The 18,206-nt window shown below is 47.1% G+C and overlaps 1 protein-coding gene across 1 annotated transcript in view; it reads left to right on the top strand.

Moving 5' to 3' along the window:
• The window catches only part of TNRC6B (trinucleotide repeat containing adaptor 6B), a gene marked incomplete at its 5' end in the record, with an annotated part of 663,786 nt that overhangs the window by 501,724 nt on the left and 143,856 nt on the right, over positions 1–18,206 (top strand). The window contains 1 exon segment of the mRNA XM_030210577.1: positions 14,288–14,434. Coding sequence (XP_030066437.1) covers positions 14,288–14,434 — 147 coding nt within the window.

The raw sequence follows: 18,206 nt of genomic DNA, 5'->3' as shown, positions 1-18,206 counted from the left end.
CTGTTCTGGCGGAATATAAGATGTGCGGCAGTATTCTGAACGGATTGAAGAGGGGATAGGTGGCTAAGTGGGAGACCGGTGAGGAGTAAGTTGCAGTAGTCAAGGCGAGAGGTAATGAGAGCGTGGACGAGAGTTCGTGTGGTGTGCTCAGAAAGGAAAGGGCAAATTTTGCTGCTGTTGAAGAGGAAGAAGCGACAGGTCTTGGCAATCTGTTGGATATGCGCAGAGGAGAGGGAGGAGTCGAAGATGACTCCGAGGTTGCGGGCAGATGGGACGGGGAGGATGAGGGTGTTATCAACTGAGATAGAGAGTGGAGGAAGAGGAGAAGTGGGTTTAGGTGGAAAGACGAGGAGCTCGGTTTTGGACATGTTCAGCTTCAGGTGGCGGTTGGACATCCAGGCAGCAATGTCGGATAAGCAGACCGATCCCTTGGCCTGGGTCTCCGCGGTGATGTCTGGTGTGGAGAGATATAGCTGGGTGTCATCAGCATAAAGATGATACTGAAAACCATGAGATAAGATCAGTGAGCCTAGGGAAGAGGTGTAGATTGAGAAGAGAAGGGGTCCAAGGACAGATCCCTGGGGAACTCCAACAGATAGTGGGATGGGAGTGGAGGAAGATCCATGAGAGTGAACCCTGAAGGTGCGATGGGAGAGATAAGAGGAGAACCAGGAGAGGACAGAACCTTGGAACCCAAAAGAGGACAGTGTGGCAAGAAGTAAATCATGATTGACAGTGTCAAACGCCGCGGATAGATCGAGGAGGATGAGGATGGAATAGTGGCCTCTGGATTTGGCGAGGAGCAGGTCGTTGCAGACTTTAGAGAGTGCTGTTTCTGTCGAGTGTAGAGGGCGAAAACCGGATTGAAGTGGATCGAGGATGGCATGGAGGAGAGAAAATCAAGGCAGCGACTGTGAACGGCGCGCTCAAGTATTTTGGAGAGGAAGGGTAGGAGAGAGATGGGGCGGTAGTTGGAGGGGCAGTTAGGGTCAAGTGATGGTTTTTTTTAGGAGAGGTGTGACTACGGCGTGCTTGAAGGTGTCAGGGACAGTTGCAGTGGAGAGAGAGAGAGGTTAAGGATGCGACAGATGGAGGGGGTGACAGTATGGGAGATGGTGTTAAGTAAGTTGGTGGGGATGGGATTGGAGGAACAGGTGGTGCATTTCGAGGAGGAAAGAAGGCGGGAGGTTTCATCCTCGGTGATCTCAGGAAAGGAGGAGAAAGAGGCCATGGTTGGTTGGTTGTTGGATGGGGCTACAGGCTGAAGAGGAGGTGGTGGCTTGGTAGTGAACTCAAGGTTAATCTTTTGCACCTTGTCGCGGAAGTAGTCAGCCAGTGATTGAGGAGAGAGTGAAGGGGGAGTGGGAGCGGGGGGCACTTTGAGGAGGGAGTTAAGGGTGGTGAAGAGACGACGAGGGTTGGAGCTGAGAGAATTGGTCAATTGGGTGTAATAGTCCTGTTTTGCAAGGAATAGGGAGGAGTGGAAGGAGGATAGCATGAATTTGTAGTGAAGGAAGTCTGAATGGGTACGAGAGTTCCTCCAGAGGCGTTCAGCGGATCGGGTGCAGGAGCGAAGGTAACGGATGCAAGGGGTCAGCCAAGGCTGGGAAATAGTACGCTTTGTAGGACGGGAGGTGGATGGAGCGAGGGTGTCCAAAGCAGAGGAGAGAGCGGCATTGTAAGCGGAAACCACTTTGTCTACAGTCTCGGAGGACATATGGAGGCGAGGAGATTAGAGATACTAGAGGATAAAGTGGGGGGTCAATAGCCTGGAGATTCCTGGAGGTGGTGGTTAAAGTTGGACGGGGCAGAGGGGGGGGGGGGGTGAAGAAGTGTAAATGTGATCAGGTGATGATCGGAGAGAAGGAGAGCAGAAGCGTGGAAATTGGAGGGTGAGCCGGAGGAGGAGAGGATGAGGTCAAGACAAATTTACCCTGAAAGGAGTCAGAAAATCACTTGTGCTTCACCCTTCGTTGCTACTGTCCTCTGGCATAACCCCCGGTTTGCTCAGCTTTGATTCTCCCATAGTATCATATCACATCTATATGGTTAATACAGTCATTCTGTCCTACAAAGGTCATTGAGTTTAAGTCAACAGCTTTTGCAGAAATGGAGTCTATCCATTTCTGCAAAAGCTGTTGACTTACGCTGGATTTCATGGCTTTATCCTCGTGCCTGAAAGAGGTTATACAAGACAGGCTTGCAATCATACCCTGTAGTGGAGAGAACTTCTTTAAGAGCAAGGTTAAGGAAGTGACCAAGTTTACACTTCAGACCCTTCTGCTCCGCCTTTTCAATCACTTGAAATATTGGGTTAGACCACAGAGTACACAGTGCTTTCCTCCAAGAGCATTTTCTTTGTTCCTTCGTTCCCATTTGCAACAAAATCAAAGTTTTCCCCTCGAGATCACAGATCCTTAAAACCCCATATAGCAATAAGTCAGAACCAGAGATAGGATGTTGGTTTGTTACACAACTCGACCTACATTTGATTCTGCATACCTGTCAATCTCCTTGTAAGTGAAGGTTTTATGTAACTAGTTGGTTCCTCATAACCTTGGACAACTGAGTTCTCCAGAGTAGAAAGGAAGACCACAAATTACATGTAATGAAAATCCCTCTAAATCACTAAAGGGATGAGTTCATCCTCTTTCTTATCAAGAATTGCTGGAATTTGCATCCCCTCCTTCCTGACCAAAGCAGCAAAGCCTATCCCACTGTAGATAAGAGCAGTGACGTAGCTAGGTGGGACCACAGGGGCCTAGCCCCCCCCCCCCCCCCCCCCAATTTCATCTGGGCCCCTGGTTTTGCTGGCGAGGGTCCCCAGCCCCCACCAGCTGAAGCCTTCTTCAGCGCCGGTCTCTGGGTTCGCCACGTTCCCTGCCCTGTGCTCTTTCTTCCTCCTGACATCCTGCATGTTCCTTTAAGTGAAACTGTGTATACTCAGTTTCACTTAAAGGAGTGCGCACAGGATGTCAGCAGGAAAAAAAAGCAGGGCAACGAATGCGGCCAGAGACCAGCGCTGAAGAAGGCTTCAGGTTGGGGACCCCGCCAGCAAAGGTATTTGCTACTGTGGGGTGCGGCGGGGGGAACAATGAGGTGGTGAGGGGAAGCAACGAGGAGGGGAGTGGCGGGGGGGCAGACTAAAGTGTTCCCCCCCACCTCGGGCTCTGGCCTCCTCCCACTGCAAGGTCTGGCTACACCCCTGGATAAGAGGACAGGGGTTTCACAGCAAATGCGTCCTCAGTCTGAAGGAAACAAGCAGATAACTTTTCATGACATTCGTAAGAAAGATTTCCCTAAGTGATGATATTTTACTCTTAAATGAAGGAGATTAACTGTATTCCCTGCATCGCAAAGATGCGTTTACCCAGAGAGTTACCTCCCAGTCATGACTAGTATCTTAAATTTATTGTAGGGAAATGCTACATCCAGTACCATTATTTATTTGGTTTTATATGCCTTCTTCGTGAATATTGTTATTTGGAATGCTTACAAATATTAATAAAAATATAACACAAGTTGGTCAAGAGACTAAAACGTAGAGAAAATATAACACAAGTTGGTCAAGAGACTAAAACGTAGAGAACAACAATTAAGCCGAACGCACCACACATGTGCAAATGGCTTCCCGCAACACGAGCATGCCCTTACTCAGTTCTTTTTGATCCACAGTCTGGAGAGTACTCTGTGTCGATTACGCTCCATTTTTTCGGCTCAGGAGATAGATTTAGCGTTTACCGCTCCCTCTTTTTCTGTTTTGTTTAAAGTTATCTTCATAGTTATAAATTTTAAAAAAGATGTTTTTCCCTTATTTCTTAGTTTTTCTTCACCCTTTGAAGTTTCCTTTCTTTTTTCGTCACGGCCGCCCTTTAGGCTGCTCGGCCGGATCATTTTTTCCTTTTTTTCTGCCTTTTTATTTGGCACCATCGAGTCTTTTAATTTCAAAGCCACTGTTTCCCATCCATGTCATCAAAGACTCCCAGCGGCTTCAAGCGCTGTACTCGCTGTAACTGGACCATCTCGAGTACCGACACCCACGTGTGGTGTCTTCAGTGCCTTGGGCCCGACCATCTGCCAGTTTGCCTGTAAGCTGTGCTGTTGATGAAGAAATGGACTCAAGTGGCTCGGGAGGCTCAACGCGAGAAACATTTTGCAGATCGGTCCGGTCCTTCGACATTGGCATCGACATCTGTACCGAAGTCGGCGGCGTCAACATCAAGGGAAGCAGCGACATCAAGAGCGCAGGTAATGGCTGCCGAACAACCGCATCGAGCTGGGAGCAGTGAGGCATCGAGTGGGTCTCCACCTATCTCGAGGTCTACTGCTATGCAAGCCCCCCGGGACCGACCTTTGTCGGACCCGGCACCGAGGAGGCGTGAGGATTCCACGTCCTCTTCGGTACCGAGGAGTCTCGATGACGGGCATCGAGCAAAGGCTAAGAAGCACCGTCATTGATCTCCTTCCGTGCACGGTACCGAGAAGTCCGGGGAGCCGAGGGAGTCGGCACCCGAAAAGCGTCGGCGCCAAGAGGACCACTCACCCTCCATACAAGAAATGCCAATGCGTCGGTCATCTGCCAGCCTGGTACCAGCTCTTGAACCCCCTCAGATTCTGGCACCGACTCCTGCACCGGCCCCCCAGCCTTTTCCGATGGAAGTTCTCGACGAGCGCATCAGGGTCCTTCTCCCGGAGCTTCTGGAGGGATTGCTGTGCCAATCTGCTTCGGTGTTGGGATTGCTTGCGCCTTCTGTACCGGCTGCGGAAGCAGCATCTGGGCCGTCGCCTGTGGTGAGGTCTCCGTCCTCGGTGCCGCTATCGGTACCAGCATCGGCCGCCACCCGGGTCGATTCCCCCTCGACATCGGTGGAGGAAGCTTCACCGGAGTCCAGGCAGGGGTCGACTTCTAGACACCCCTCACGAGGTCGTCGTTCCTCGATGTCCAGACAGGCTGGTGTTCGGGGTGCTCTTAGAGTGCTTTTGACCAATACCGAGGATGAGCGCTCGTGGGAAGAGGAGGAAGACCCCAGGTACTTTTTGGAGGAAGAGTCATGTGGGCTTCCCTCTGATCCCACTCCGCCAATTGAAAGTAGAATGTCTCCACCTGAGAGTCTTTCTTTTTCATCTTTTGTTCGGGAAATGCCTAAGGACATTCCATTCCCTATGGAGGTTGTGGATGAGCCCAGGGCCGAGATGCTCGAGGTCTTGGATTATCCTTCTCCCCTTGCATAATACACTGAGGGAAGTGCTTTTGCGAAATTGGTCGTGCCCTCTTTCTAATCCTGTGGTCCCCAAAAAATCCGAGTCCCAGTACAGAGTCCATGCAGAGCCTGTAATGGTGAAGGCCCAACTTCCTCATGATTCCATGGTGGTGGTGGACTCTGTTCTCAGAAGAGCCAAGAGTACTAGAGACTATGCCTCAGCATCCCCAGGCAGAGAGTCTAGGACCTTGGATACTTTTGGGAGGAGAACGTATCAGGCTGCTATGCTTGCCGCCAAGATCCAGACTCGCCAGCTCTACACGAGCATCCACTTGCGGAACTCGGTGAGGCAACTGTCTAGTTTGGTGGAAGCACTTCCTCCCGAGCTCGCCGAACCTTTTCACCAGGTGGTCAGGCAGCAGAAGACGTATCGTGTCGCAAATTCCTGGCCAGGGGAACTTATGACACTTTTGATGTAGCATCCCGGGTAGCTGCTCAGGGTATAGTCATGCGCAGACTCTCATGGCTGCGTGTCTCTGACCTGGATCATAAGACCCAGCAGCGAATGGCGGATGTTCCTTGCCGGGGGGATAATCTTTTTGGAGAGAAAGTAGAGGACATGGTCGATCAGATCAAAAAGCACCATGATGCTATGGATTCTCTCTCCCGCCGGGCGTCTTCTGCTACCACCTCCTCATCCAGAAGGTTTTTTGGAGGGAGGAGGAGTGCTCCCTATTCCTATAATAGGCGTAGGTACACCCCTACTTCTCAGCAGCCGGTTCAGGCTCAGTCCCAGCACGCGCGTTCCCGTCAATGCCGTGCGCCATCAAAAGCAAGGGACGAGCTTTTGACTGGCTCCAGTGCAGCATAGCCTCAGAACAAGTGTCCGTGCTGGACGGCTTTCCGGTCGGGGGGAGGTTGATATTTTTTCACCAAAGGTGGCCTCTTATAACCTCCGACAGGTGGATTCGTCAAATAGTCCGGTTAGGATACACTCTCAGTTTGTTATCCAAACCTCTAAATTGCCCACCGGGAGCTCAGTCCTTCAGCTCCCAGCACAAACAGGTACTTGCAGAGGAACTCTTCACCCTTCTAAAGGCCAATGCTGTCGAACCCGTTCCACCAGGGGAAGAGGGGCTTGGATTCTATTCCAAGTACTTCCTTGTGCCAACGAAAACGGGGAATGCGTCCCATCCTAGACCTAAGGGCACTGAACAAATTCCTAGTCCTAGAAAAGTTCAGGATGGTTTCCCTGGGCACCCTTCTTCCCATGATTCAGGAAAACGATTGGCTATGTTCTCTGGACTTAAAGAATGCCTATACTCACATCTCGATACTTCCAGCTCACAGGAAGTATTTTCGATTTCGGCTGGGAACACCAGCACTTTCAATACTGTGTACTGCCCTTTGGCCTCGCATCTGCGCCCAGAGTCTTCACAAAGTGTCTGGCAGTTGTCGCAGCATCGCTACGCAGACTGGGAGTGCATTTGTTCCCTTATCTCGACGATGGGCTGGTGAAGAGCACCTCGGAGGCAGGGGCTCTACAGTCCATTCGGATGACTATTCGACTGCTAGAGCTACTGGGGTTTGTAATCAATTATCTAAAGTCCCACCTTGTTCCGGTACAGAAATTGGAATTCATTGGAGTTCTGCTGGACACACAGACGTCTCCAGCTTATCTCCCCCAGGTAAGGGCAGACAATCTCCTGGCCCTAGTGTCCTTGACTCAAGCGTCTCAACAGATCACAGCTCGTCAGATGTTGAGACTTTTAGGGCACATGGCTTCCACAGTTCATGTGACTCCCATGGGACATCTACATATGAGATCAGCTCAATGGACTCTAGCTTCCCAGTGGTGTCAGGCCACAGGGGATCTGGAGGATGTAATCCGTCTCTCCACCAAGATTTGCAGATCCCTTCAGTGGTGGACCTTTCGATCCAATTTGACCTTGGGACGTCCATTCCAAATTCCTCAGCCGCAGAAAGTGCTGACGACGGATGCATCCCTCCTAGGGTAGGGAACCCATGTAGATGGATCACACTCCAAGGAGCTTGGTCCTTTCATTAAAAGGATCTTCAGATCAACCTCGAATTATAAGCGATCTGGAATGCTGTCAAGGCTTTCAGAGATCGGCTGTCCAATCAAATCATTTTAATTCAGACAGACAATCAGGTTGCAATATGTTACACCAACAAGCAGGGGGGCACCGGATCTCGCCCTCTGTCTCAGGAAGCCGTCAAGATGTGGCTTTGGGCGCACCATCACGGCATGCTTCTCCAGGCCACGTATCTGGCAGGCGTAAAAAACAGTCTGGCCGATAGGTTGAGCAGAGTCATGCAACCTCACGAGTTGTCACTAAAGATAGGCGTTGTCCACAAGATCTTCTAAGCATGGGGCACCCCCTTGGTGGATCTTTTTGCCACTCAGCTCAATCACAAAGTCCCTCAGTTCTGTTCCAGACTTCAGGCCCACGACAGACTAGCATCAGATGCCTTTCTCCTACGTTGGGAGACAGACCTTCTGTATGCGTATCCGCCCATACCTCTAGTAGGGAAGACTTTGCTGAAATTCATGCAAGACCGCGGAACTATGATTCTGGTTGCTCCCTTCTGGCCTCGTCAGATCTGGTTTCCTCCTCTTCTGGAGTTGTCGTCTGAAGAACCGTGGAGATTGGAGTGTTTTCTGACCCTCATCACCCAGAATGAGGGGTCTCTTCTGTATCCCAACCTCCAGTCTCTGGCTCTCACGGCCTGGATGTTGAGAGCTTAGAAGTGGCCTCTTTAGGTCTTTCAGAGGGTGTCTCCTGTGACTTGCTTGCTTCCAGGAAAGATTCCACAAAAAAGTGTTACTCTTTCAAATGGAGGAGGTTTGCCGTCTGGTGTGACAGCAGGGCCCTAGATCCTTTTTCTTGTCCTACACGGTCCCTGCTTGAATACCTCCTACGCTTGTTAGAGTCTGGTCTCAAGACCAACTCCATAAGGGTTCACCTTAGTACAATTAGTGCTTATCATCAACGTGAAGAAGGTCAGCCTATCTCTGGACAGCCTTTAGTTGTTCGCTTCATGAGAGGTTTGCTTTTGTCAGAGCCCCCTGTCAAACCTCCACCAGTGTCTTGGGATCTCAACGTCGTTCTCACCCTGCTGATGAAAGCTCCTTTTGAGCCACTGAATTCCTGCCATCTGAAGTACTTGACCTGGAAGGTCATTTTCTTGGTGGCTGTTACTTCAGCTTGTAGAGTCAGTGAGCTCCAAGCCCTGGTAGTGCATGCACCTTATATCAAGTTTCATCATAGTAGAGTAGTCCTCCGCACTCACCCTAAGTTCTTGCCGAAGGTGGTGTCGAAGTTCCATCTGAACCAGTCAATTGTCTTGCCAACATTCTTTCCCCATCCTCATACCCGCCCTGGTGAAGACTGCAAGAGAGCATTGGCCTTTTTCAGCTGTTTGTTTCTTTTAATCCCAACAGGAGGGGAGTCGCCATTGGAAAACGCACCATCTCTAATTGGCTAGCGGATTGCATTTCCTTAACTTATGCCCAAGCTGTGCTGAGTCTGGAGGGCCATGTCACGGCTCATAATGTCAGAGCCATGGCTGCATCGGTGGCTCACTTGAAGTCAGCCTCCATTAAAGAGATTTGCAAGGCTGCAACATGGTCATCAGTCCACACATTCACATCTCACTACTGCCTTCAGCAGGATACCCAACGCGACAGTTGGTTTGGGCAGTTGGTGCTGCAAAATCTGTTCGGAGTTTAGAATGCAACTCCACCCTCTTAGGCCCATTTATGTTGTGTTCCAGGCTGCACTCTCACTTAGTTGTGTTTCTTTTTAGGTCAATCTGTGTTACGTCCTCGCCATTGCGAGGACCAATTGACCAATGTTCTTTGTTTTGAGTGAGCCTGGGGGCTAGGGATAAGTACTTAAGTAATGCCACACTGGGAAAAGACCAAGGGTCCATCGAGCCCAGCATCCTGTCCACGACAGCGGCCAATCCAGGCCAAGGGCACCTGGCAAGCTTCCCAAACGTACAAACATTCTATACATGTTATTCCTGGAATTGTGGATTTTTCCCAAGTCCATTTAGTAGTGGTTTATGGACTTGTCCTTTAGGAAAACGTCTAACCCCTTTTTAAACTCTGCTAAGCTAACCGCCTTTACCACGTTCTCCGGCAACCAGTTCCAGAGTTAATTATGCGTTGAGTGAAGAAAAATTTTCTCAGATTTGTTTTAAATTTACTACACTGTAGTTCATCGCATGCCCCCCAGTCCTAGTATTTTATGTCTCCCCTCAGCCGTCTCTTCTCCAAGCTGAAAAGCCCTAGCCTCCTTAGTCTTTCCTCATAGGGAAGTCGTCCCATCCCCGCTATCATTTTAGTTGCCCTTCACTGCACCTTTTCCAATTCTACTATATCTTTCTTGAGATGCGGCGACTAGAATTGAACACAGTACTCAAGGTGCGGTCACACCATGAAGCGATACAATAGTATTATAACATCCTCATACCTGTTTTCCATACCTTTCCTAATATTACCCAACATTCTATTCCCTTTCTTAGCCGCAGCAGCACACTGAGCAGAAGGTTTCAGTGTATTATCGACGACGACACCCAGATCCCTTTATTGGTTCGCAACTCCTAACATGGAACCTTGCATGACGTAGCTATAATTCGGGTTCTTTTTTCCCCACATGCATCACCTTGCACTTGCTCACATTAAACGTCATCTGCCATGTAGCCGCCCAGTCTCCCAGTCTCGTAAGGTCCTTCTGTAATTTTTCACAATCCTGTCGCGAGTTCACGACTTTGAATAACTTTGTATCATCAGCAAATTTAATTACCTCGCTAGTTACTCCCATCTCGAAATCATTTATAAATATATTAAAAGCAGGGGTCCTACCACAGACTCCTGAGGAACCCCACTAACTACCCTTCTCTATTGTGAATAGTGCCCATTTAACCGGCTCCCCTTTGTCCACATGTTTGTTTACTACTTCAAAGAATTGAAGTAAATTGGTCAGGCAAGATTTCTCCACACAAAAGCCGTGCTATTTTGGTCTCAGTAAGCCATGTTCTTGGATGTGCTCAGTTATTTTGTTTTTGATAAAGCCTCTACCATTTTCCCAGGCACCGACGTCAGGCCGGTCTATAATTTCCCGGATCTCCCCTGGAACCTTTTTTAAAAATCGGCGTTACGTCGGCGTTACATTGGCCACCCTGGCCACCCTCCATCTTCCGGTACCACGCTCGATTTTAAGGATAAATTGCATATCACTAACAGTAGCTCCGCAAGCTCATTTTTCAATTCTATCAGTACTCTAGGATGAATACCATCCGGTCCAGGAGATTTGCTACTCTTCAGTTTGCTGAACTGCCCCATTATGTCCTCCAGGTTTACCGTGAAGTCAGTAAGTTTCTCCGACTCGTCCACTTGAAATACCATTTCCGACACCGCTATCCCACCCAAATCTTCCTCGGTGAAGACTGAAGCAAAGAATTTATTCAATCTCTCCGCTACGTCTTTATCTTCCTTGATGGCCCATTTTACCCCTCGGACATCCAGCAGCCCAACCGATTCTTTTGCCGGCTTCAATGCTTTTAATATACCGAAAAACATTTTTGCTATGTTTTTTTTCCTCTAATGCTATCTTTTTTTTGTAATTTTATTTTTTATTTTTATTTTTGTTACATTTGTACCCTGCGCTTTCCCACTCATAGCAGGTTCAATGCGGCTTACATATTATATACAGGTACTTATTTGTACCTGGGGCAATGGAGGGTTAAGTGACTTGCCCAGAGTCACAAGGAGCTGCCTTTGCCTGCAGTGGGAAACGAACCCAGTTCCCCAGGACCAAAGTCCACCACACTAACCACTTGGCCACTCCTCCACTCCCTCCTGACCTTCTTTATCTGCGCCTTGCATTTGCTTTGACACTCCTTATGCTGCTGCTTGTTATTTTCAGACGGTTCCTTTTTCCATTTTCTGAAGGCGTTTCTTTTAGCCCTAATAGCTTCCTTCACCTCACTTTTCAACCATGCCGGCTGTCTTTTGGACTTCCGTCTTTCTTTTCTAATTCGCGGAATATGTTTGGCCTGGGCCTCCAGGATGGTATTTTTGAACAGCATCCATGCCTGTTGTACAGTTTTTACCCTCTCAGTTGCCTCCCTAAGTTTTTTTTTTTTAACCGTTCTTCTCATTTTATCATAGTCTCCTTTTTTAAACGCTAACGTATTTGACTTCCTGTGTATAGTTGCTTCAAGGTTGATATCAAAACTGATCATATTATGATCACTGTTATCAAGCGGCCCCAGTACCATTACGTTCCTCACCAGATCATGCACTCCACTAAGGACCAAGTCTAGAACACCCCATCAGTGAGAATATTCAGCCTGCTTGTCCTCGGAGAAAATGAAGATACATACCTGTAGCAGGTAGTCTCCGAGGACAGCAGGCTGAATATTCTCACAAACCCTCCCTCCTCCCCGTTGGAGTTGTTACAGTTCTATATTTTGATTTTAATAAACTGAGTAGGGGTACGCTCGCATCGCGGGCGGGAAGCCATTCGTGCATGCACGGTGCGTTCGGCCTGCACGACGGAGTGTTCTAGAGACTTCTTTTTTTCTTTGAAAATTTTGTTCCGGTCTCCTGGGCTGTCGTGGACGACAACCCATCAGTGAGAATATTCAGCCTGCTGTCCTCGGCGAATACCTGCTACAGGTATGTATCTTCATTTTCTTACCCATCCATTAAAGATCTAAGGTTTAACAAAAAAATCACCTACTTAGCTGGGAAGAGATACATTTATAAACCTTTTTGCCCTAGCATCACTGCCAAGGCTATTTGCAAAATGACAATCATTGCAGTATTTCTGTGTAATCTGGAGAGAGAATCATTTGTTTCCTTACTTGCATAAGTGTCTGAATAAATGCCTATCTCAGACTGTGTTGAATGAATCTGTGTGTAGCCCCATCTAAGTGCTATAAATGCAAAGGACTCCTTGTTTGTGTTGGCTTTTATATACCATTCTAACCTTTCCAAATCCCACTCACCAAATTGTTCTAACAGTGGAGATATCTGTCCTGAACAGAGGTGTTCATAGGCAAGGGTTTTATACCTAGTACCCCTGGTCTTTCTAGGATCACAATTCCATGTCAGGTTTCTTGAGCTACAAGCTATGATATACACTTTAAAAGCCTGGGCTGTAGTAGTCAGGTTCTAAATGAACAAGCAGGTAGGAACAAAACGATGACACCTAAGTTCTGCAGTTGAGCCATCTCTTGAGAATTCAGATAATTTGAGCAATTCCACAGCACAAATTATACTAAAGCAAGGTATGCTTTTTCATCCCATTGTCCAGTCTCGAGTTCTCACAACTTGAATGTTGAAAATGAAATGATGATGAAGTTCCTCAGGCTTTTCTAGCTTCTAGGAAGGAACCCAGCAAATTATATGGATTTAAATGGAGGAGGTATGCCACGTGGGGTACCCTCAATCCCTTACCTTCCCTACTCGGCTGTCAAAATATCTTATACACTTTTGAGTCTAGTCTCAAAACTAACTCTTTAGATGCCTCTCAGTGCAGTCGGTACCTAATGCAGGGCTTTCTTCAGTTGAAGCCCCTGTTGTGTCACAGGACCTCACCATATTTCTCATCCAGTTAATAAAAACTTTTTGAGCCTGGCCTCTTGTGGGCTTAAGTATCTGACCTGGAAATTTGCTCTGATGATGCTTGTCACTTCAGTCTCAAGAGGTAGTGATCTTCAGACTCTAGCGACTTATCCACCATATGCTAATCTTTTATCATAACGGGGTGGTGTGCTACATTTATCCCAAATTCCAGCCTACAATGGCGTGAGAATTCCTCCATAATCGGTTGGTTGCCCTGCAAACATTTATGTTCATAGAAGTAGATAAACATTTATGTTCATAGAAGTAGATAAACCCTGCACAGTTTGGATTACAGAATAGCTGTTACCATCTCTCTGGGGCAGGACAGAGCCCATAAAATTCTACCTACCCTTTTGTTTCTTTTGGCCTCAATTGATCTGGGATTGCAGCAACCAAAGAGTTTGTAATTGAATTTCCTTCTCGGCAGAACTGATTTAAGTGGGTATGTCTGGTTTCTATTGCTAAAACTATGATGTCGGTGGTGGTAGACTATCTAATTTCAGTTTCCATGGAGATTTGTAAGCTTGCAACTTGAAATTGCCAATATGTTTGCACCCCATACATGTCTGAATACTTAGTCCCCTTTCAGTAAGTTTGATCAGTCTGTCTTCCAAGGTGTCTTTCAAGGACAGAATCCAGGTGCATTCATACTAAGTGTAAAAACAAGAAAAAAGGGTTTTACCTCCACAAAGGTTTCTTCCTGCCCTTTGGTGGTTTTGTTAAGGGGGAGTCCCCCCCCCCTTTCTAGGTTGAAAGCAGCCCTTAACTAGGAGTTCCCATATGTATGACTGAGAGTGGCCTAGTAGTTAGGGTGGTGGACTTTGGTCCTGGGGAACTGAAGAACTGAGTTTGATTCCCACTTCAGGCACAGGCAGCTCCTTGTGACTCTGGGCAAGTCACTTAACCCTCCATTGCCCCATGTAAGCCGCATTGAGCCTGCCATTAGTGGGAAAGCGCGGGGTACAAATGTAACAAAAATATAAATATAAAAAAATATCCTGAATTTGCTTTAAGAGAAAGCAAATGACAACTGTCCTACCTGTAACCAGTGTTCTCTGAGGAGAGTACAGGATGATCAGTCACTTAGTCATTCTCTGTCAAAATTGATTTTATACTTTGTAGATACCCTTAAGTCTCATATGTTAGTCAAAGGACACCCCATGAATGCCCACAAATCTTTTACAAGGTTTTTCAAAAGCTCAGGGAGTTGCTTTGCATCAGTGATGTCACCCACATATGTAACCAGTCATCTTAACTTTTGAGAGCACCTGATACAGGTAAGCCATTTCAGTGATAGTAAGAAATTATTTTGGTCTTAATAAGGTGAAATAATTTAGCATGCCTTGTATGGTAGATTTTTATGTGGGATGTTTTGAAGGTGTGTCCCTTGTTTTCTAATTTTTTTTACTTCTTTCTATCCCAGAGTTCCAGCCAGGAGTGCCATGGAAAGGTATCCAAAGCATTGACCCAGAATCTGATCCTTATGTGACCCCTGGAAGCGTGCTAGGGGGTGCAGCCACATCTCCTATTGTAGATACTGACCACCAGCTTCTGCGGGACAACACCACAGGTAACAGGAAGCAGCAGAAAGCTTGATTGAGATAGTTGTAACCTTTCTTCCAGCTTCATTACTTTCTGAAGTCAAGCATAACGAGGAGGACTTGAGTGGATTACACAGGAGATGGCAGAACCTTTGACCTCTCAGACTGACTAGCTCGGGAGGCTATTTCAGGTATGCAGAGCATTTCAAGTCACAGAAATTTGACCCTGGAGTAAGGTGATAGGGCACAATCATTGACCACCATTCAGTGGGATCTGTTGGTTTCCTAGTGAGGAAACTGTGCTTGTATCTAGAGCTGCACCAAATATTTGTATTTGAACCGATTCGGCCATGAATAGTGTACCAAATATATTATTCATATTCAGCAAAATAATGGATAAAGTTCTATATAGAATTACTTTACATTAATGAATGAAGATTCAAGCAAAGCTATGTGCACCATATGCAAGACATTGATTTCTTACAGCATAGGCCAATTGAAAAAGTTCACAACCTCTGCTTTAAATTATTTAAAGCACAGACATACCAACAAATATAAAAGCATACTGGTGAAGTGTGCAAATAACCTGGAAAGTCAGCCAAGCTTAAACGATTTTATGTTGATGAAAACGCAGTGGGATATAGCCCAGAGGGTGTAGTCGATAAAATGATAGCCACTGATTTTCAGTCTCTCCATTGTTGAAAACATTAGCTTTAAAAAGCCAACATACATTATAAAGCCTAGATACAAAATGCTGTCAAGAAAATATTTTTCATAAAAGGTTATCCATTATGTATGAATGTATTAAAGATAATGTGCAAAATGCTATTGATGAAGCTAAAAGAATTTCCTTCACCAGTGATTCATAGACTTCTGAAAACACAACTCAGTCTTTTGTCTTACCACCCACTGGATCAGCGATGACTACCAGCAGTAATTTGCTGTTCTGCTTTGTGAATTTTTTCATGGAAGTCACATGGGAGCTGGCCTAGCTGAAGCTTTGTCAGAAATGCTGGCAGATTGGAATATTCAGAAAAGCTGAGCTCGTGTTCTGTGAGTTAATGGTGCCAATGCAACAAAATCCCTGAGAGATGCAGTGTTACGTGACATAAGTCGCCTTGTTCACGCATTCCAATTTAGCATTCATGACTATTCTTCCAATTTTCCATAACATTGATTAACATATAAAGAAAATTAGGTGGACATTTTAAATATTCATCCCAACACCACATCTCAAGTACATGGTTAATCTGAGGAACAGAAACAGAGCATGGAATCATATCCATATCTCCCATAAGGCAGAAGGCAGCACTGAACCATTAGGACAGCCTCGTGTTTCTGGTTTCTGTAATTTCTCAACTTCTAGCTGTCACCCCAATTCCTTACAGTGACTTCAGTGTTGCTTGGCCAGAACTATTTGGCTACTATTCAGAAATTACCTCCCCCACTCCAGCTTTCTTGGATATTGCCTCGGAATTCTGCCTTGAACTTACGCAGTGGCATACCAAGGGGTGGGGGCGGTCCGCCCCGGATGCATGCCGCTGGGGGGTGCCGCGGCGCGCGCCTGGCTCCGAGTTTGCTATCTTCGCTCGTTCGCTGCAGCTCCCTCTGCCCCGGAACAGGTTACTTCCTGTTCCGGGGCAGAGGGAGCTGCAGCGAACAAGCGAAGTTAGCGAACTTTTCGGAGCCAACAGGCGCACGCCGCGGCACCCCCTCCCCCCCCCAGCAGCGTGCACCTGGGGGGGGGACGCATCGGCGATCTGCCCCGGGTGCCATCCTGGCTAGGAACGCCACTGAACTTATGCTCAATTGCTAATATTCCCAGACTTATTCTTCACAGCTACTGGCAGGCAACCAAAAGGTCTTGTTTTAATAACTCATAATTTCATCACAGTGCTGAATATATTCAGCGCTGTATAGCGGAGATAAAAGGTAAAGGGCCATAGATTTGATATACTTGCCTCTCTGTGATACTAGCAAAGTGGTTTACATTTATTACATGCAGGTACTTTTTCTGTGTGGCCTGGAAGCCCAGGCCAAATATATTCCACGTATTAAAAAAGGAGGATGGAAGACCAAACAACAGCTGGCATGGTTAAAAAGTGAGGTGAAGGAAGCTATTAGAGCTAAAAGAAAATCCTTCAGAAAATGGAAGAAGGAACCGACCGACAATAATAAGAAACAGCATAAGGAATGTCAAGTCAAATGCAAAGCGCTGATAAGGAAGGCTAAGAGGGACTTTGAAAAAAAGATTGTGTTGGAGGCAAAAACACATAGTAAAAAAATTTTTTTTTTAGGTATATTCAAAGCAGGAAGTCGGTAAAAGAATCGGTTGGACCGCTAGATGACCGAAGAGTAAAAGGGGCGATCAGGGAAGACGAAGCCTTAGTGGAGAGATTAAATGAATTCCTTGCAAGGAAGATTTGGGTGGGATACCGTTGCCAGAAATGATATTTAAAGCTGATGATTCGGAGAAACGTAATGAATTCTTTGTAAACCTGGAAGTTCTACAAACTGAAGAGCAGCAGATATCCTGGACCGGATGGCATTCATCCCAACATACTGATAGAACTGAAAAATGAGCTTGCAGAGCTATTGTTAGTAATATGTCATTTATCCTTGTGTTCAATTCTGGTCGCCGTATCTCAAAAAAGATATAGTGGAATTAGAAAAGGTGCAAAGAAGGGTGACGAAAATTTATCCTTAAAATTGAGCGTGGTACCGGAAGATTGGAGGGTGGTCAATGTAACGCCGATTTTTTAAAAAGGTTCCAGAGGAGATCCGGGAAATTATAGACCGGTGAGTCTGACGTCGGTGCCGGGCAAAATGGTAGAGACTATTATAAAGAACAAAATTACAGAGCATATTCAAAAGCATGGATTAATGAGACAAAGTCAACATGGATTTAGTGAAGGGAAATCTTGCCTCACCAATCTACTACATTTCTTTGAAGGGGTGAACAAACCTGTGGATAAAGATGAGCCGGTTTATTTATTTATTTATTTATTACATTTGTACCCCACATTTTCCCACCTATTTGCAGGCTCAGTGTGGCTTACAGAGTGTTCTCCGAGGACAAGCAGGCTGCTTGTTCTCACTGATGGGTGACGTCCGCGGCAGCCCCTCCAATCGGAATCTTCACTAGCAAAGGCCTTTGCTAGTCCTCGCGCGCCAATGCGCACCGCGCATGCGCGGCCGTCTTCCCGCCCGAAACCGGCTTGTGCCGGCCAGTCTTCGTTTCTCCGCGCTCGGTACGGTTGTGCTTTACCGTTCGTGCCCCGATAAGTCGGCCTCGCGCGTCGTTTTTCGACTATTTTCTGTGAGAAATCCAGAAAGTGTTTGGATTAACCATTTTTGGTTTTTCCCTTCCTCTACTTCGAGTTTTTCGCCCCGTTAAGTTTTCTTTCGTCGTCGGGGTAGGCCTTACTTAGGCCCCGGTCGAAATTTCCCTTTTTTCTGTGCCAAATTTCGCCATTTCGTCTTTCGATTTCGCCGGCGTGATTTTTCCGCCCATGACATCGAAGCCTTCCAGCGGCTTCAAGAAGTGCACCCAGTGCGCCCGGGTAATCTCGCTCACTGACAGGCACGCGTCGTGTCTTCAGTGTCTGGGGGCTGGGCACCGCCCTCAGGCCTGTAGTCTGTGTTCCCTTTTGCAAAGGCGGACTCAGGTAGCGAGGTTAGCCCAGTGGAACATTTTGTTCTCGGGCTCTTCGTCGGCATCGGCACCGGGGGTATCGAGTGCATCGACGTCTTCAGCGTCCACACCTTCAACCTCGGCGGCCAGTACATCGAGTGCATCGA

This window comes from Microcaecilia unicolor, chromosome 1 (genome assembly GCF_901765095.1).
Source record: "Microcaecilia unicolor chromosome 1, aMicUni1.1, whole genome shotgun sequence".
NCBI lineage: Eukaryota > Metazoa > Chordata > Amphibia > Gymnophiona > Siphonopidae > Microcaecilia > Microcaecilia unicolor.
Note: the sequence above shows the minus strand (reverse complement) of the source record. Positions and strands in the feature narration are given on the sequence as shown.